The sequence below is a fragment of the Ochotona curzoniae genome, unplaced genomic scaffold (genome assembly GCF_017591425.1).
Source record: "Ochotona curzoniae isolate NIBS_2020 unplaced genomic scaffold, NIBS_Ocur_1.0 contig_4105, whole genome shotgun sequence".
NCBI lineage: Eukaryota > Metazoa > Chordata > Mammalia > Lagomorpha > Ochotonidae > Ochotona > Ochotona curzoniae.
This window is the reverse complement of record NW_024466129.1, coordinates 2178392-2199796: the sequence shown is the minus strand read 5'-3', so window position 1 is coordinate 2199796 and position 21405 is coordinate 2178392. Positions and strand designations below refer to the sequence as shown.

General features: G+C 42.4%; 1 protein-coding gene across 4 annotated transcripts in view; it reads right to left on the bottom strand.

The window, feature by feature from the left end:
* The window catches only part of RABGAP1L (RAB GTPase activating protein 1 like), a 592969-nt gene that overhangs the window by 407957 nt on the left and 163607 nt on the right, over positions 1 to 21405 (bottom strand). For all 4 annotated transcript variants that reach the window (XM_040984290.1, XM_040984291.1, XM_040984292.1 and 1 more), the window contains one exon: positions 12075 to 12225. In XM_040984290.1, coding sequence (XP_040840224.1) covers positions 12075 to 12225 — 151 coding nt within the window. The remainder of the gene's footprint in view (positions 1 to 12074; positions 12226 to 21405) is intronic.

The following is a 21405-nucleotide window of genomic DNA, read 5'->3' as shown; positions in this document are numbered from 1 at the left end:
CCTCTGCTCTCTGACACCACACCAACATGGTCCTCCCTCTCTACACGCTCTGCTCTGACACCACACCAACATGGTCCTCCCTCTCCACGCCCTCTGCTCTGACACCACACCAACATGGTCCTCCCTCTCCACGCCCTCTACTCTCAGACACCACACCAACATGGTCCTCCCTCTCTACACGCTCTGCTCTGACACCACACCAACATGGTCCTCCCTCTCTACACGCTCTGCTCTCTGACACCACACCAACATGGTCCTCCCTCTCCACGCCCTCTGCTCTCAGACACCACACCAACATGGTCCTCCCTCTCCATGTCCTCTGCTCTCTGACACCACACCAACATGGTCCTCCCTCTCCACGCCCTCTGCTCTGACACCACACCAACATGGTCCTCCCTCTCCACGCCCTCTGCTCTCAGACACCACACCAACATGGTCCTCCCTCTCCACGCCCTCTGCTCTGACACCACACCAACATGGTCCTCCCTCTCTACACGCTCTGCTCTGACACCACACCAACATGGTCCTCCCTCTCTACACGCTCTGCTCTCTGACACCACACCAACATGGTCCTCCCTCTCCACGCCCTCTGCTCTCAGACACCACACCAACATGGTCCTCCCTCTCTACACGCTCTGCTCTGACACCACACCAACATGGTCCTCCCTCTCCACGCCCTCTGCTCTCTGACACCACACCAACATGGTCCTCCCTCTCCACGCCCTCTGCTCTCTGACACCACACCAACATGGTCCTCCCTCTCCATGTCCTCTGCTCTCTGACACCACACCAACATGGTCCTCCCTCTCTACACGCTCTGCTCTGACACCACACCAACATGGTCCTCCCTCTCTACACGCTCTGCTCTGACACCACACCAACATGGTCCTCCCTCTCCACGCCCTCTGCTCTCAGACACCACACCAACATGGTCCTCCCTCTCCACGCCCTCTGCTCTGACACCACACCAACATGGTCCTCCCTCTCCATGTCCTCTGCTCTCTGACACCACACCAACATGGTCCTCCCTCTCCATGTCCTCTGCTCTCTGACACCACACCAACATGGTCCTCCCTCTCTACACGCTCTGCTCTGACACCACACCAACATGGTCCTCCCTCTCCATGCCCTCTGCTCTCTGACACCACACCAACATGGTCCTCCCTCTCTACACGCTCTGCTCTGACACCACACCAACATGGTCCTCCCTCTCTACACGCTCTGCTCTCTGACACCACACCAACATGGTCCTCCCTCTCTACACCCTCTGCTCTCTGACACCACACCAACATGGTCCTCCCTCTCCACGCCCTCTGCTCTCTGATACCACACCAACATGGTCCTCCCTCTCTACACGCTCTGCTCTCTGACACCACACCAACATGGTCCTCCCTCTCCACGCCCTCTGCTCTCTGACACCACACCAACATGGTCCTCCCTCTCTACACGCTCTGCTCTCTGACACCACACCAACATGGTCCTCCCTCTCCACGCCCTCTGCTCTCTGACACCACACCAACATGGTCCTCCCTCTCCACGCCCTCTGCTCTCTGACACCACACCAACATGGTCCTCCCTCTACACGCTCTGCTCTGACACCACACCAACATGGTCCTTCCTCTCCATGCCCTCTGCTCTCTGACACCACACCAACATGGTCCTCCCTCTCTACACGCTCTGCTCTCTGACACCACACCAACATGGTCCTCCCTCTCCACGCCCTCTGCTCTCTGACACCACACCAACATGGTCCTCCCTCTCCATGCCCTCTGCTCTCTGACACCACACCAACATGGTCCTTCCTCTCTACACGCTCTGCTCAGACACCACACCAACATGGTCCTCCCTCTCCATGTCCTCTGCTCTCAGACCAATGGGGCTGCCTGACCTTGGACTGTGACTCTGTAAAACTGTAATGGAGACAGAACTTCCTTCCTAAGAAGCTCCCATCAGGTAGTTTGGTTCCAATAGTGAAAAGCTGACAAAATACCCATATCAAGAGAGAGTTTTAACTTAGACATTGAGGAACTATTCTGCTTTGAGTCACTTGAAAACTTATACACATTCCCCAACAGAGAAAGAATAGTATCTGGGGCCAGCATTGTAGTGCAGTCACTTAAACAGCTCCCTGGTGGTTCATATCGGTGTTTGTTTAGACCTGGCTGCTCCACTTAATCTCAAAATCTCAGCCACTGCACCCTGGAAGGCAATGAAAACAGTCTAAGTCCTTAGGCTGCTGTACTTATGTGGAAAACCCAAATGGGGTTGCAGGATGCTGATCCCAGAATGGTCCAGCCCAGCCACTGCAGTCATTCAGAAAGTGAATCATCAGGTAGAAGTTAGTCAATTTCTCTCTCTCTCTCTCTCTCTCTCTCTTTCTCTCTCTCTCTCTGTCAAATGAAAAGAAAAAGGTACTAAAAGTAGTAATGACCTGTTCCTCTCATTTCAAATCTAGTGTTTCCTATTTTATGGGCTCCAGTATCCAACTCAGTTGCTTCAGTAACTCTCTATCTATCTGCACCTCCTGTGTCAATGGTAAAAATTAAGGATTATCATTTGAGCTGTGATGGTTATGTGCAGGGCATACAATAGTATCAAACACAATACCCACCACAGTCACCACTAATTCCCTCAGTAAACATTTATCTAGCAAGTGCAGTCCTAGTGTTGCATGTTAGCTTGTCAAGCAGTGAGCAATAGCAAGTGACAACTTTTGCTTATGCTATCTTTATGGTCTAAGGTGTCGACCCCATGGATCATAAGAACTTCCCACAGTCACCAAACATGGCAGAACCACTGATGATTCTGTGTCTTTACACCAGCAAAACCCTAACTTAAGTACATCTTATTATTCTTTGGGGTAAGACAAAGTTGGTTATTTTAATCTCTATGCTCTCTCATTACTCAACTCAGCTCTGTCACAGAGCTTGACTACGTTACTGCCATTTTTCTGCTTTCTTGACTCCTTCCTCCTCTGAACTACAAACTACCCAAGGGGTAGGATTTCAATATTATTCTTCCTTGTATCCCAGATGCTCCCTATAGTGTCTGACACAAAAGAGATACTGTTTAATAAACAGTGAATTAATGACCCAAATAGATAACATGCAGTCCTGCAAAGCTCTTTTCTCCCTTCTTTAGATGGAGGGCCTGAAGCTGAAGAGCCCACAGCAATATCCACACTCTACAGGCATACTACAATGCTTTTTTTTTTGGCGCCATTTTTAACATTTAAACATATACTTCTCTATACTTTTCCTTAATCCCTGTCATTGGTGAGTGCTTACCATATATTAGAGACACACTGAATGATTTATATGAATTATCTTAACGAATCCTTAGATGATCCCAGAAAATGAATACTGCTGTAGCTCTATTGCAATGAGGAAAGGAAGACTGAAGTATTTAAGGAGATTTTTTAATGCTTCAAGTTGGTAAGTGGCAGAGTTTGTTATGTGAACCAAGGGTTTCGCTGCCTAGTGAGATCCAGCACTTCCCCTGTAGGAGAGCTTCCACCCTCGCCGAAGTACGCTGTGTGAGCATCCCTTCAACATAATTAGCCATAGACTCTTCTGAGTAGTCCTGCTTGGTCCCTGCCTCCAGACTGAAGTTATCAGCTGCTCTGCAGATCCACCCTTGCTCATGTTCATCAAACTCTAAAGCAGAGGTCTTAATCCTTTCATACTTTGTAGTCCCTATAGCCACCTTCTATTCATCAAAAACACATACAGCTGTATTTTCTATAAATTATATTGCAAAGCTAACATGACCATAAAGTGTGATTGAACTGTACAGTCTCTCTTCCTGTTCACTATTACTTTCTAACCTTGAATCAACATGGTTCAGGGTAGATTAAATCATACACATCCCACTATGGTAGCAAAATACTCTACACCAGTAATTCTTACCTACTTGCTGGCAAAACAACATGGAGTATTATATCTGGAACTGTTGCTCAAATTAAGTCATTATTCATCTCTCTCCCAACAACACATATATTTGCTAGTTAAAAAACAACAACAACAACACTTTATAGGTCACAAGCCTTACCCAGTACCTAACACAGGAGAGTTTATGGAAATGAAAAAGGAATAAATTAAATGACTATATGGATAAGTCAACAAATGACCTGGTTCCTTCCTGAGGGAAGAAAGCTAATTTTAAAGCTAATTTTACTGGTACTCTGGAACATGCCAGGTCCTATCTCAAGCACGGGGTATCAGATAAGGAACAAAAGCTGTGATCCTTGTGGACTTCAGGGCCTTCCGGAGAAGTGGAAAGAAAACCAAAGAATGCTGTGACAGCTCTTCCTTGTGCCATGATGATACGATGTAGGAACAAGATTAAATACATTGGAGGACAAGATAGCTATCACAGATATATAAGGGACAGACAGTAAGGAATACAACAGTGGTAGGAATATGGCAAAACAAAGAATAAAAATGTAACTTGAAAGTTTGTACTAGGGCCCGGCGCGGTGGCGCAAGTGGTTAAGTCCTCGCCTTGCACGCCCGGGATCCCATATGGGCGCCGGTTCTAATCCCGGCAGCCCTGCTTCCCTTCCAGCTCCCTGCCTGTGGCCTGGGAAAGCAGTTGAGGACGGCCCAAAGCTTTGGGACCCTGCACCCGCGTGGGAGACCCGGAAGAGGCTCCTGGCTTCGGATCGGCATAGTATCGGCCCGTTGCGGCTCACTTGGGGAGTGAATCATCGGATGGAAGATCTTCCTCTCTGTCTCTCCTCTCTGTATATCCGCCTTTCCAATAAAAAATAATAAAAAAAATAAAAAAAAAAAAAAAAGAAAGTTTGTACTATTCTTTGAGACAGATTGTTACACAAAATATATTTATAACTCAGATCCAGCCTGCTGGCTATAAATTCATCACCTGTAAAGATGACACTACAGGTTATGACTTCCGACTTCAGGTTCTAAACTAGCATGCCCCTAGAACTAAACAGTAATTTATAATTAAATAAATAATTTCATAGAAACCAAATCTGTATATGTTTCATAGTTCTTCTTTGCTATACAACTGTGCTGTCTTCAGTATGGTATTGACATAATTGTGTGCTCAAGCTGAGCCATTTCATTGACTGACCATGAAATTTTTGCTATTTCCTTAGTAAAAAAAAAAGGACCACTTGACCCAAAGAAAAGACCAATAAAGCTCCTTAACAATGACCACCAAATATGCAGACATTTCTTCCTAGAAATTCTTTAGGCTGTCATGCTCCTCCCACTGAGTGGCGTATAAACTCAGATGTATTCAGTACACACACACACACACTCTCTCTCTCTCTCTTAGCTATAACTATTTGCCATCTCATTTCTCCTAAGCATTGATAATAAAGAAAATAATTTTCAGAAATAATGATGTTATTCATTTACAATATTTGGTATTATATAGGGAAGATAAGGAATTTGTACTTCCTGTCATAGTAATGTTACAACTTGAAAGTTTAAATAAAGGCAAATGAACAAAGACACATTTCTATATTGTTTATAAGAAAATGTTGTTTTTGACAAATTGTACTGCTGACAGCGGAAATGACAAAAATCTGTGCTGTCACAGATTTATAAACTAATGAGGCAATATTATATTGTTAATTATACATTGATAGTCAAATTCAGGTACAACTAAGAAACATTAGACACCCTAAAATAAACTTAATGAACTTTATACATTTTGATAGATTATTATCCCCAAATCTCAATCATAGCCAATAAGAGATAGCTTAAGCAGAGGTATTTGTCTACTAAATATTTATTCTCTTTCATATTTATCAAAAAAAAACCAAAACATTTATTTGAAGATTATAGGAGAGCATTTTCCCCCAATAAAATCCTTCCACCAGTGCAAAAGACTCTTACCATACTAACTTCAGATCCTAAACATTACTTTATTACAAAATGGATCCCAACTTTTCCTACACCACTGGAGGTCCACACATAGGTGCTTGTTCCTATAAAACCACAGTAAGAAAATGTGTGTTCTGTAAGAAGAGCTGCTATACCTGATGTGAAGCGATTCCTGCGAATAAATACAAATAGAGCAGCAAGTACACATCTGGATTCTTTTCACTCTATCCTGAGCTATCCATGAATGTTTTTCTATGATATACGTGAATGATAATACAAACACTGACCTAAAAGAAGTACTTCCTAGCTTTCAATGCAACACCAACCACGTAACAGAATTCTGATACATAAGATAATGGTGGGGGTATACTATGAGGCTGAAGGGAAAGCTCCCTAAAAGGGCACACTGGGAGCAGTGTTGGGGCACGGTCGGGACAGCAGCTGCCTGGGACAACAGCAGCCCGTACGGGCTCTGATCTGTGTCCCACAGCTCCACTTCTGATCCAGCTCCTTGACAGTGGCCTAGAAAACATTTGGGTCCCTGAACTTGATGTGGGTGTCCCAGATGAAGCGCCTAGCTCTGGCTTCTACCTGACACAGTCCTGGCCATTGTGGTCACTTGGCAAGTGAATAAGCAAATGGTCAAAAGTTATATCTCTATATATCTCTCCTGTCTTTTTCTCTGTTAATTCTTCCAAATAAACTAAATTAGACACACACACACACACCCACCCCAGGCTCCGAAGAAATAAGCTCTAAACCCTTGGAATTTGGAATTTACTGACTGACAGAAGTACCAATTGCACAAGATAGTTTATGCTTATCAGGTGACTCAAGGTGTATTCATAGATAACTTTATGTAACGAATAAGAAGCCTCAAAATGGAAAACAGCAAAAACACAAAGCTCAACTTGTGATCTGAGGAAGGCTAGCAGGCAGCCAGGCCTGGGGCCCTGGTGGAATGAATGAAAAGGGGAGTCCTTTTGAAAGCATACATCAAGTTTTCTTTACCCCAGAACCTTCCTCTAGAAAGGCAAAATACCAGTTCCACTACTGGGTTTCTAGTTTTATTATCAGAAGGCAAGGACACAATGATTTCATACTTCTAAGATTTCAGTTTATCATGAGAATAGAAAGAAGTGAAAAATCACACCCTTCTAAGAATAATATCCAAAGGAAATGAAATCTGCATATGACAAAGGGATCTGCAATCTTGTATTTGCAGCAGCAGCACAAAGACATGGAAACAATCAGACACCCATCCAAACAGCATAAAGAAAATGTGGTACATCTGCTCCATGGAATACTACTCAGCCATTAAAAAGAATGAAATTATACCATTTGCAACCAGTCAGTCCCAACTAGAGACCATTACACTCAGTGAGACAAGTCAATGCCAAAAGCACAAATATCACATGCTTTCTCTGATATAATGCACCATCATGCAAAATACAAGATCAATAGCCCTTTCACTACTGCTTTTGCTACATCTAAGGCGGTTTGATATTTCTGCTTTTATTTTCATTCATTAAAAAAAGTTTTGTTTCTCTTATTAATTTCCTCCCTGACTCTTACCTCACACAAAAGCATAGTTTGCTTCAGGAAGGTCTTTGATTTTCTTTTTCATTTCTTCAATGACACATTGGTAATTCAGTAGCACGCTGTTTAACTTCATGTCATTGTAAATTTTCTAGTTTTCTCTCTGTTGTTCCTTTTGTTTTATGGCTTTTCATTTAAGGGGACATATAGTAACTGTGTGGTAGACTATCACATACAGATGTGAAGATACAGTGCAGTGTGCATCTCTACTTCCAAATCACTATAGTCCTATAGTGAAGGACTATACTATGGTGATGACATGGAAGAATCAGTGGGGGTGGGCAGTAGGGTCTTGTGGGGGGCGAATATTGTAGCCTATAGAACTGTATCATAGAATAATAAAAGAAATTTTGAAATCAAAAAAATTTTAAAGTTAAAAAAAATCACACCTTCTGATGGCCTTTTATTTTGAGTATGCTAGACAAGATGGCAATTGTGGCCCTTGGACAAGTTTTGCCTCACCCTAACTGATTTTGGGGTCTTCCTTTCTTGACTGTTGTAGCAGGAGTTTTCTGACTAACTCAATCTTTCTTTGCTTACTGATGTGTCTGTATAGAACTCCTTCTTGCATGCGAGACAAGATCTGAGGTGGTCAGTTCCTTCTTGTTTTCCCAATAACACTATCAACCCAATTTCAAAGGAAAAAATGGATTATTCCCTGCTGTAGATTGAGCTTAACTAGATGTGATGAACCAATCTGTTACTCTGATAAAGCAGACCTTCAACAAAAGCTGGATGCTGAAGCTTGGTAGGCGCCCTGAGTTAGTGATACTCCAAGTATGTAAACGCATACCACTATGAGACCATCCAGGCCTGCTGAGGTCTTGGCCACACCTTCAGGTGGGTGGCACCAGCACTGCCCACCCATTTCCTAATTAATTAAGAGACCACCAATGGAGAACATCTCACCTGTAGGTTCCCCGCCCAACAAGGGGGGTAGAGGAAGTCTTAAAACCCCAAGACCCTTCCTCAAACCTTGGTTGTCTCTCTCCCTCCTCTTTCGAGAGGCACCCTTCCTCCCGGCTTCCTTTCCGGAGGTGCTTTCCCCCTTCCCTCCCTTCCCTGCTCACCTGGTCCTTTCGCAAATAAACTTTTCTGTTTGCAACAGATTCCGGCTTTTTACTTCTATACTAAGCTGAGGAAAGAACCCACCGGGCATTTCTGGTAACACGCTACACACAGGTGCAGCTCTGAGTTATCAAGGCTGTGAGGATGATGGAAGTTCGACATTTGGAACTTTCGCAGGCCCATCTCTGCCTCTTTTCTTTTGGTTAATTCTGATTTATAACCTTTGACTATTTTTTAAAAAAAGGAAGAAAGAAAAGTATAGTCATAAGTAAGTAAAGCACTTTGCTGAGTGGTATGAGCCATTCTAGAAAATGATCAAATTTGAGAGGAACTCTCCCAAAACTATAGCTAGTTGGCTTGAATTCATGTCTTTTGGGACCCCAAACTTTTGTGGTTGATACCAGAAGTCCTATACAGATTCTGCAGTTTAGATGACTGCATGTTTAGCCTTAGGTCTGGGCAACTTAGGTACAGTCTGCTTTTCTTGTAGTCTTTCCTGAACCTCACACTGTACATAGAACATCCATCTTGTGAAAGCAGGCTACAAACATATAAATACCAAGTGTATCACACAGGGCCCTGCCATGGAAACAGAGCATACTGCAGTATCGGAACGCATGTTTAATGCAGGAACTAAAGTACTTCAGCACTGGAAAAGTTAAAGAACACGATATTGGAGATACTTGCACTAACTGGTATGTCAGCCACCAGAGTTACAGCCCAGAAAATCCAGAGCTGGTAGCAGTCATTCTGGCTAAGAAAATTCAGGAAGGCGAACGAAGACAAGTACCTCAAAACGTCCAGAGACAGACACAAAACCTCACAGCTCCTGAAGTTCATCACTGCCAGAGAAAAATAACACTACTTCCCCACTTCAGTTTTCACAAGCAGAAAGTAAACCACAGCAAAACTCCAGCGGAAAGGGAATCTGGGAACACCGGCCTCCAGCATCTTCCATATACTTCAATCAACAACAACAACAAAAAAACCCTTTTGTCATTCTCTCCTCTAACTGCAACATTTGCTTATCCAAAGCTACCATGTGTTTGGTATAAATGGTAAAATCCGTTGTCACATGTGTGAACACAGACTGTGTTATCATGAATTCAGGCATAATGTTAGTGATAGTGCTATTTATATTTTCCCCCAAGGTCTGAAGTCTCATAGCTATGAGTCAGCAAAGCCCCTTGTAAGAAAAGCGGTAAGATGTAACTGCTACTTTATGTGTAGTTGTTAGAAATACACAGTTCATTATTTATATGAAAAGTGACCCAATCCTAAGAGTCAGAGAAACTAGATTTTGAAGATTATTTATTTGACAAACATAGGAAGAAAGGTAACAAGTTCCCAGCTACTAATCCCCTTCACAATGGTAAGGGCTGGCTGGCCCAAGCCAGGAGCCAGAAGCTCACCTGAGCTGGCACCACTGTTTCCCAGCACTGGATGAATGAGCTAGAGGAGTGAGCCAGAGCCACCAGGGAAACCAGGCAGGGCACGGCATGCACGCACTTTCACCATCAGGCTAAATGCCCACACCTACTTCATATTACTAACAATCAATTCCAAATTCTCAGCACAAGTTGTGAATATATTAGAAATTTCTAATTCCAAGTTTTCAGGTGTAAGAATATAAGCATTTACTGTAAAACACGCAAGTGGTTTTCAATGATAAAAATCACACAAACTGTCAAATGCTTTAAAACAGCCTTCTCTGTGACTTCTTTCCCAAAAATTAGTTATTTAAAAGTACACATCCTTAGGGGTAGGCATTTCTGACACTCACGTCTCCTGTCAAGGTGCCAGGGTTTCAGCGTCAGCCCCAGCTCCTGCTCCAGGTTGTGCCATGCTGATGCTGGAGGCAGGGACTCAGCTGATGAGCCCCACGTGCGCACCGAGGTCTGTGTTCAGCTGGTAGCTCCTGGGACAGCCTGGCCAACACCAACCACCGCAGACATCTGGAGGGAGGACTAGCAGTGCAGTTGTCCTTCTGGGTGACTTTCTCTGTCTTGCTGCCTCTTAACTAAATAAACCTTTTTTCTAAAGAACAGTAAAACTTTTTTAAACAGTATTCTGCGACTATCTTCTTAAAATGTTCATCCATCTTACAAGGATTAAATTAAAACTAGGTAATATATAAATCCACTTAGTCTAGCATATACAAACTGAAAGAAAAGTTTAACACTCTGAAAGTAAATATACACATGTGCACTTCACAGTGTACAAGATTCTGTCTCTCCCAGGGCAATTCTCATGACGTGTGCACACGAGTGCTCACACTCCACGGTGCACAGGCCTCACTCTCCGCCAGGGCACTCCTCATGAACTTACAAGGACCACTGCTCCCCAAGACTAGTGAAGCTTTACAACAAATAGTAGTATGACTTAATATCTTTTTGTGCTTGTAATTAGGAAAAATACAAATCAGACATAAATTGTCTCTAATGGATCATCTGGTACATCCAACTGTAGAAATTGCTAATCTTAAGAAATGATAAAAGTTCTCTCTTTAAAAAGCTGAATTTGATAGTGACTGGATATAATATATACTGAGAAAATATCTGAGGAAAGGAAAGGGGCAAACAAGAAGGAAAGAAAAGTGGAATTGAAGGGTAAACCATTTTTTAAGATGGTATCTTCTAAAGATCAGAATCATGATTAAAACAACTCTTTATAAACAGATTTTTTTTAAAAGTTACTATTATTTAAAAAACCAAATTTATCATTAAAGAAGTGAGAGATGAAATCTGAAAGTAAACTCTGGGTCAACACCAACTCCTCCCATTATCTTTGCTCTACAACTAGTAATTTGCATATAAACAAAGGAATCTGCATTGGAAGCAAGGATTTAGACAGAACAGGAATCTAGGCAATTATGCACATCATTTAAATGTAAGCTGATATAGCCACAAAAGTCCTTCGAATTTTATTTATCAATTACACGACAGTGCTAGGAGTATAAACACATAAAAAAGGATTGGCTGAAAAGCTGGAACATACTCGAAATGTAAACCTGTCACCCCTTCCTTCGTGCCAATGAGGGACCGCGACGGGACACTTACCCAAGGACACCAAAACCTAAAGACACGCATGTCTTGGAAAGCACACAACAGCGGCTTCACATCACCAGAACACATCTTTCCACACACTTTTAAAACAATCCCAGCTTACTCATAACACCTAATATAATGGAAATGCTTTGATAGTATCTATATTGTACCATTAGGCAATGACAAGGAAAAAAAATCTACACATTCAGTGTGAAAACATTTTTCCTAAATATTTTTCATCTACAACTGACTGGATCCACAGATGTAAAACCTCGCGAATAAAGTGCCACACTAAAGTCATTTGAAGCAAAAAGTGGAAATAAAGGCACAAATGTGGATAGGTGAATCCAACAGAAACCAGAATGAAAGGCACAAGTGTTGACCACATTGCAGCACCATATTTCTAAAGAAATTCAAAGCATTTATGATGTGAAAGAACAATGAAGAGCAAAAGGCATTTAATATGTTGTCCCATGAAAATAACATGAAAAGCACTTCCTACCTTCGTGATAAGAATTCGGTATGTATCCAGCATAGACTGATTGTCATGACAGTCGGCTAGTAACTGCCACACTTCCGCCCGGAGTGCTTCAGGAACACCACTCTTGACCAGAGCAGGCAGCCCTTTGGGGCGTGTACCGAGATTGCCGTGCCTGAGAAAACAAGAAAACAAACCACTCACGTTCCCTTCGCCAAGTACAGGGTCTCCTGGTCAGCTAGGAAAGCACGAGGCAGAGGGATGGGGCAGAGGAATGGGGCAGGGGGGATAGGGCAGGGGGACGGGGCAGGGGGGACAGGGCTGTGGGATGGGGCAGGGGGACGGGACGGGGGGGACAGGGCTGGAAGACAGGACAGGGGGACAGGACTGGGGGACAGGGCAGGGGGACAGGGCTGGGGGACAGGGCACGGGGACGGGACAGGGGGACAGGGCTGGGGGACGGGACGGGGGGACAGGGCTGTGGGACGGGACGGGGGGACAGGGCTGTGGGACGGGACGTGGGGACAGCAGCAGGGCTGCGCAGAGACTACTTCAGCTTCTTGATCCTACCTGCCTTATTGGTAAGTCACACTATTCCATCTGTACAAGAATTTTCTTCCTCTCACTCATGTTTAAAAATCCTTCCTATGAATATGTACTGGCTGATAATTTTTGGACAGGATTTCAAGGCAATAAATAGAACCATCCGAATTCTTTGTCTAGTAGTGTTTAGGCAAGGATGGGGTTCAAGAATGGTTTAAAGTGAGTCCTAGGCTAATCATACCTAATAGCTGAGATCAGATTAAGTGGGGCCAGGTATCATCAAGTTATCAAATATTAAAGAACTTAATTAATCTAAGTGAGAAAAGTAGATATAAAATAGTATGGAGTTATAATTATACATCTATACATAATTTTGAAACCTTCTTTAAACACTGATCAAAAAAACATGAAGGAATATTCTTCACTTGCAAAAAAAGCATCAAATTCTGTCACCGGCATTGAAACGGCTGCGACTGAAAAATACCATGTTGAGTGAAATAAGCCTGACACAGAAAAATAAACTTTGTACATGGGAGCTAAAATTTCGAAGAAAAGGCTGTGTATATTCAATTTATTGCAAACATACTGTCTTGTCAACAGAACAATTATTCTGAAGAACAGTCACACCTAAGCAAACCACTTTGTATCTGGAGCTTCCTTTGGCTTCCTCTGCTTCTCCAGTTAAGCATGAGATCCAAAGTGCCTTCGCGAGTCAGAACCAGCCCTCAAGGAGCTCTCACATAACTCAGTATCCCACAATCTCATACTTTTGAAAACAGGAAAAACATCTGGTTTGAGGATAGCTGAATTTCTATGCTTTTAGAATAGAACTGAGTTAATTAAAAGCTACAGTTCACAAAGGACTAAAATTAGATCCCACTAAATTAAATATGAAGCACTTTGAATTACAAATCCCATGAGGACTCTGAAGAATGAAATTTAGTATATGCTATATGATACATAATGATCCATAAGTCATCACTGTACACCTGCATTCATTAAATCTCCAACAGATATCTTTATGTAAAAGAGATCTCTATCTAGTCCCACATAATGCCCTATCACAATGTCTCCTACATATCACATTTATCAAAATAGTTGTTGAAACCTCAGTTTCTATAGCTCCCCTTCACTTTCATTCCTCAGCACAATGTAATATGGCTTCTCTCTCTTCTTGAAAACGCTTCACTTCAGTAACTGATGATCTCCTCCACGTGCCACTCCATCCAAGGGGGATTTTTCAATCCTTTCATGGCCGACCACTCCTTTTCTCCTTGGCTTCAGTGACAAGGGTCCTCTTTTTCCCCATTCAAAAATTCCACTGTTGATTCCTTCTGTTCCTCTTAATCTCAACTGTTTCAAGTTCTTCGTCCCTCCTGGCTTTTCCTCAATGAACTAATTTTTTCATCATCTTATTTCTAGGCATTACCACCAACACTCACATACTGTGAACTCCAGGAGTTCAATGGCACCTCAAAACCAACATGGCCAAAGATGAACTCATATTCTCCCTAAACCAAGGTATTTCTTCTCAGGAATTTTCGCCATGATCCACACAAACTGGAATCCTAGGAGCTACTGTTACTGTTACTACCCCATGCTTCATAATTAATGCATCACCAACACTAATGAATCTTATTTTACAAATTTCCCCACCTAAACTGTCACCAATTTCATCCGTCACTGCCTCCACACACTCATTCACGCAACCACTACCAACATCACACGAAGAATGAAAACAAAGAACAGCTTAATTAAACCTTTTGTTTGCTCAGATTTTGTATAAAGATTTATCAAATATTTTGACGTTTAATATCTCTCCTTATACATTCACGAGCCCACACATATTCATGCACAAACACATCCCTTTAAATTAACAGCGAGGGTCTCCACTGAACACTTCATTGTCATCATTCAACTCAATCATTTTTTAAAGTCTAGCTAACCTGCGGGTATTTGTTTGGCCAAGCATAATAAAACCTGCTTTTTCTCCTCTAAGAAACCCAGGTACTACTTAACCTTACAGAAAGGCATCTAAAAATAATTACATCACTTATAATACTACTTGATCAGCATCCTTACGCTGGCTGTCCTGGTAAGAATACAGAAATTATCCTGCATTTCATTCCCTTTTACTTAGGAAATACTAAAGGATATTGGGTCAGATGCCTAATCATAAATCAGAGACTATTCAAATAAGAAAGAGTGATTTATAAAAAAACCCACTGATTTCAATATTTCATATAAAAATAAAACCCACACATGACCATGCTTTAACAATATTAGTTATTAGGAATTTGGAAGTAGATGACATGGTATAACCTGTGGCATACTATAAACAAAACAGATACATAATACATTTACTTCTAAAATCACACATTAAGCAAATACTCAATTATGTTCTGCATGACACATTTAATATGTGAATATAAATTCACCACAAATATTTGTCTTTTGTATGTATCACAAGCACCAAGAATAATGCTGGAGATACCAAAGACATTCATTAATTCTGTTGTAACTGAACATATCATTCAATTTCACTATTTTTAAACTTCCAAAAACTTAATTTCAGAGCAAAGAGACAGATCCAAAGAGCTCCCATCTCCTTGATCACTCCTCAAATGTCCAGGACGGCTGCAGCCGGGTGAGTACCAGAGCTGGGAGCTGGGCATAAAATCCAGGCATTCCACGTGGGAGCAACAGCCCCAGGATCAGACCCACCATCATCCCCACCCAGGGTGTGCACTGGCAGCAAACTGGAGTCAGGAGACAGAGCCAGGAACTGAACCCAGATAGTCTGATACGGGGTGTAGGTATCTTAACAAGTAGAACTAAACGCAACTTCTAACACATTTTTAATAAATGAATACATCTGTGAAATAAAATTAACATGGTCAACTAATAAAGTCATATACACACTTTTTTTTTAAATGCAAGCTTTCTTGTTGATTACAACACATTCAAAATGGCTGCCATTGACTCTTCCAGCTGATCCTTGCCTTTTAAGATGTTCTTAAAACTCTCCAGGCATATAAGAACTGTTCCTATAACTGTTCCTATTTTTAAACTGGCTGTTGAAGAAGAGAATTTCAAAGGAAGGTATTATATGTCAAACAAAAACAGCAGGTAAGTTAAGAGATGAGAAGAAAAGGGTTTGAAAGTGACCACTGAGAGCTCACCAACAGAATGAGGATGATTTTCACCAAAGAGGGAAAGAGTAGGAAGCTAAAAGATGGACACTTATTGTAGCAGCTTGACCCATTTGGCAAGCCTCTCGCATAAAGAGAACTAGGACTGAAATGAGAACACAGGATGGCACCAAGTCCAGTGAGGAATGTCTCCTTTCCTTAATGAGAACTAGATGCACAGATGCTATGATGTTTTAGATTGAGCAGAACTTTCTCCCAAATCTCTGATATCTCACTGATAATCATTGATGGATTAAAGGTGGACACATGATTTCATACGGACTCTGAAAGCTGTATCTGCTGGGAGGTGCTTGAGTCATGGGAGAAGCACCCTGTGAAGGTGGTTCTGGCAACAAGTATGATGATTAGAGTTCAAGTTCAGCCTGTCAGTTATCTGTGTCAGCTTCCTGCATTACCACAGAATGTTCCCTCCACACTCAACATGACCAACGTCCAGGGCCATGGAGCAGTGCTAACCTGATCCTGATCAGGCCTCTAAACTCAAAGCTCAGACAAGCTCTTTCTATCCCAAGAAGTTCTTCCAGGATATTGTTGTTAAAGTAACAAAAAGCAGACTAACAAACTACATTAAGAAAATTTCAAGATAAAGGGTATGTTAAAACTCATTATGAAAATTAGAAGCATATTTTTGCATTGAATAGCTTTTGCTTTGTTCTTAATTTTTAAAAAATATTTATTTATTTATTTTTGGAAAGTCAGATATACAGAGAGGAGGAGACACAGAGAGGAAGATCTTCTATCTGCTGAAGTTCTTCCATCCCCAAGTGACCACAACAGCTACAGCTGCTCCAATCCGAAGCCAGGAACCAGGAGCCTCTTTCGGGTCTCCCACATGGGTGCAGAGTCCCAAGACACTGGGCCATCCTCGACTGCTTTCCCAGGCCACAGCAGGGAGCTGGACGGAAAGCGGGCTGCTGGGATAGAACCGGCGCCCATATGGGATCCCGGAATATGCAAGGTGAGGACTTTAGGCCCTTTGTTCTTAATTTTTAAAATGTGACAGTATTTTCTTTTCAAATCAGGAAAGATTTATTTATATTCATTTTTAATGATGTTAATATTCACATTTTTTAGGACTTAGATTTTGTTTGATCATTTGTTGATATTCAGTTAGGATGAGATCATTCATTTTTTTAAAGATTTATTTCTTTTTGCTTGAAAAGAGAGTAAGAGATAGATAAATAGACAGGCAGATAGATAAATCAGGCTTCTGCCTGCTGCTACATCCTCCAAATGGCTTCACGGATAAGGGGTGGACCAGGCCAAAGCCAGGAACTAGAGCTTCTTCCAGGTCTCCCTAACGGGTGATGGGGCCCAAGCACCTGGGCCGTCTTTTACTGCTTTTTCAGATCGTCAGTATGAAGCTGGATCAGAAGCAGTGGGTCCTGCACAGGAACCAGTGCCCCATGGGATGTCAGCACTGCCAGCAATGGCTTAATCCACTATCCAACATCGTTGGCCATGAAAGAGCACTCATTGAGACTACATTTTACCACTGTGGTGATAAGTATAGACTACAGAATTTTTCTACAGTTTTCAACAGTCTGGTACTGGTACAGGAACAGAGAAGATCAGTGGAACAGAATAGAAACACCAGAAGGGAGCCCACAAATGTATAGTCAACTAATCTTCGACATGAAAACTGAAAATAATCCAGGGAAAAAAAGCCCAGTCTGTTCAACAAATGCTATTGGTACAACTGGACAACAGCTTATAGCATTAAGAGGCAAGACCCACACCTGTCACATTTTATGAAAATCAGCTTTGAATGGATCAAGGATCCAAATCTACAACCAGAAATCATCAAACTATTAAAGGAAAACATATGAAACACTCTCCAAGATTTAGGAATGGGGCAAGCCTTCTTGGAAAAGATTTCAAAGGCGCAAGCAGTCAAAGATAAAATAATCAAATGAGACTACATCAAACTAAAAAACAAAGTGAAGAAGCAACCAACAGAATGGGAAAAAGCTTTGAACACTACACAAGTGATTGGAGACTAATATCTAGGATTTACAAAGAGCTTCAGAAACCCAGGGACAGTAGATAAGGTAGGGTGGGAAATATCACTATGCTCCTAGATTTGTACTTTTAAATACATGAAATCTGATCACTTTATATAAATTTAGTTAAAGGTCTATTTGATTTCTATTGGAAAAGCAGATCTACAGACAGGAGAGACAGAGAGAAAAATCTCCCATCCACTGGTTCACTCCCCAAGTGGCTACAATGGCCAAAGCTGAGCAGATCCGAAGCCAGGAGCAGGAGCTTCTTCTGGGTTTCCCACGTGGGTGCAGGGTCCCAAGGCTTTGGCCTGTCCTCCACTGCTTTCCCAGGCCACAAGCAGGAAGCTGTGTGGGAAGTGGAGCACCTAGGACATGAACCAGCACCTGTGTGGGATCCTGGCACTTGCAAGGTGAGGATTTACTCATTAGGCCATTGCACCAGACCCAAATTTTAAAAAGTTAAATTGCCTCCCAAAAGTTTCTATGTTAACCAATTTCCTTTCCACTATAAACTGACGCACTCAAATAATACAAAGATTCACTAGCAAGTGGAATGGTGGAAACATGATGCTTTACTGGATTTTTGTGTTTATTCAAAATACTTATGGAGCCATAATACAGCTGCATTTACTAATTATATCATAAATATCTGCTTAAATTTCTACATGGTTCTTTAACAGTAAACCTTGAAGGTAAGTTACCTCTTATTTATGTTTAGATCAACAGAATCTACTGTAATTTCTAAGACAGACAGTAGATGATTACAAGGAGAAAGATGAATGAATCAAAAGCTTATCATTTTATTAAAAAATAGTTTGGAGAAAAAGAGAAAATTGCAAGTGTCTCAGTGAATGTGTTAAATGGGCTATCACAAGAATGTGCTCCCCGCCACGCCCAGTGACTATGAAGTGTGACAGAATCACTGTGTCATTATCTCTGCATCCTCCAGAGCCTAACACGTCATCTCAGAGACGTGTGCTGAATCAATCTACAAAGCATTCATTATATGGACAGAAGGAAGGGCTCCACATGGCTGCATCAAAACTCCTCAAACTATTTGTATGAAGGAAGAATAACAGAGAGAGAAGAGGGAGGTTTCTTCCACCTGCTGGTTTTCTCCTCAGTCTGATGTGCACCGGCCAAGCCAGCAACCAGGAACTCCATATCCTGATTTCCTACAGAAGCCACATGCTTGTTCCACCTTCCCTTGCTTCCCCAGGGATGTAACCACAGCACAATGGGAAGCAGAGCAGCTGGGATGCCAACTCATGCTCCTGAAAGAGGCAACAATGGTGTGAGCAGGGGCTTCCCTTGCAGTACCACATGGTCATTCTTATCATCTCTCTCTAAACTGAGGACTGCTAGCTTGAAGCACTGCTGAACACCAGGCTCAATTTCCCCAGTCTCTTCATCGTCTCTTTAGGACATTTACTCACTCCCTTAAACAACAATGCAACTATATACCTCAATTTTTAGAAAAGCAGCAGTCTAGCCACTTGGTTCAAAAACAAACAAACCAACCTTCCAGTGTGGCTGACACAATAGTTCATTTGGCTATTCTTCCACCTGCAAGCACCAGTATCCCACATGGGCACTGTGGTTCATGTCCCATCCTCAGCAATACCCATCCAGATCCCTGCAAAGCAGGCACACACGATGAAGGCCCAGGTGAGGTTCCTGGCTCCTGGCTCAGATCAGCTCAGCTCCGGCCACTGTCATTTCTCTGTCTCTCCGTTTCTCCATATTTCTGTTTTTCCAGTACAGACAAATCTTTTGTTTTTAAAGATTTATTTTATTTTTATTGGAAAGGCAGATATACAAAGAGGAGAGAAAATATTTTATTGATTTAAAAAAAGCTATCAGGAACAGCTACAGTTGGTCAGACATGATTAATAGCTAGTATCAACATTTCATTGTTAAAGAATACATCATATTGTAAGGTACTTAAGAGTAAAGAGCAGTGCACAATGTACAGCTGTTTTTAATACTCAATACACAATCAACGAGTTCTGATCAGAAATATAGACCATATAAAAAACTCTTATTCTGTATTTGTACAAATGTTGCTTTCATCATTGTTAAACTTTACAAGATTAAAATGTGCCACAGGTGAAAGCTATAAAATGACAGCTGCCTGTTAGTCACATCACCAGCCCTTCCAGCACCCCCAGACTCACAGGGCTTCTGAATTTCCAGGAGAGTCCGTTACAGAGCAGGGTTATTCTGTAGGCAGGTGAGGCCAACGGGGGTTAAGAGACCGCACCTGCAGATGTCTGTGTGTAAGCTTTGCTTGCAGGCACCTGTGTAGTGTTCGAATGAGACTCAGTCCTTCTGAGACCAGTCCACCTGGTGGCTGTGCAGGGGGAAACACAGCCTGCTCCATTCTTAGCCCAGGCAAAGTCAGAAAAAAGATTTTCTTAAACCAAGAATTCTTGAGGAATTTGCCTCCTTGCTGCTGTTACCGCTACGCATTTTGTGCTAGCTAGCTAACATGGCTGTGCCCCACCACCAAGAATAAAGACAGCACTACCACTCTGAGGGCCTTTGTGACGAGCAAATTAACTTACAAATGTAAAGTGTACATAATCAGTACACTCGAATGGCAGTTACGACTTTTTCTACTCGTGTTTTACTTTTCCTCCTGCTCTCAGGAGCTGTCTGTGCTAAGGAGGACCCAGCAGCAGCAAACCGCATCATCTCACCTCTGTGTCCTCCTCATCCACCACCACTAACATTTCTCTCCACAGACAGATCATTTCTTGGGTCAGGGATAACGGCTTAGCACAATAACCCTTCCCCTTCAGTGGCGGCATCACATTTGGGTGCTGGTTCTAGTCCCAGCTGCTCCATTTCTAATCCAGCTCCCTGTTTTTGGCTTTGTCCTTGGGCCCATGCAGCCATGTGGGACACCTGGTAGGAGCCTCAGGCTGGCCATTAAAGCCATGTGGGCAGTGAAGCGGCAGATCAAAGATCCCTCTGTCTCTCCCTTTCCCTGTAACTATGACTTCAAAGTAAAAAAATAAATCAATCTTTTTCAAGAAACATAATTTCTAAAAACATACATTTTTAACATTGACCATTGTAATTTTTAGTACAATTTTTTTCTACTAAAATGTATTTCCTGATTTCTTATTGTCCCTTTGCAGTAAAACTATTCTTAACAACTATTTAAAGACCCAGTGTGATAGCCTCGTGGCTAAATTTTCACCTTGCATGCACTGGGATCCCATATGGGCACTGGTTCGCACCCCGGCTGTTCCACTTCCTGTCCAGCTCCCTGCCTGTAGTCTGGGAAGACAGCAGAGAACAGCCCAAAACTTTTGGATCCTGCACCCAAATGAGAAACAGAAAAAAAAAAAAACCCTGGCTCCTGGCTTCGGATTGCCTCAGCTCTGGCTGTTGTGAACACTTGAGTGAACCAACAGATGGAAGATCTTTCTCTCTGTAAATCAGAGATCCTTCTCTCTGTGAATCTACCTTTACAGGAAAAATAAAACACATCTCAGACATCCCGGAACTGCTGGAACCACAGCACTTCTCGGGCTTCGGCTCAGCACCTGAGCACTCTGTGACAAGCTTGACTTGGCTGGACGC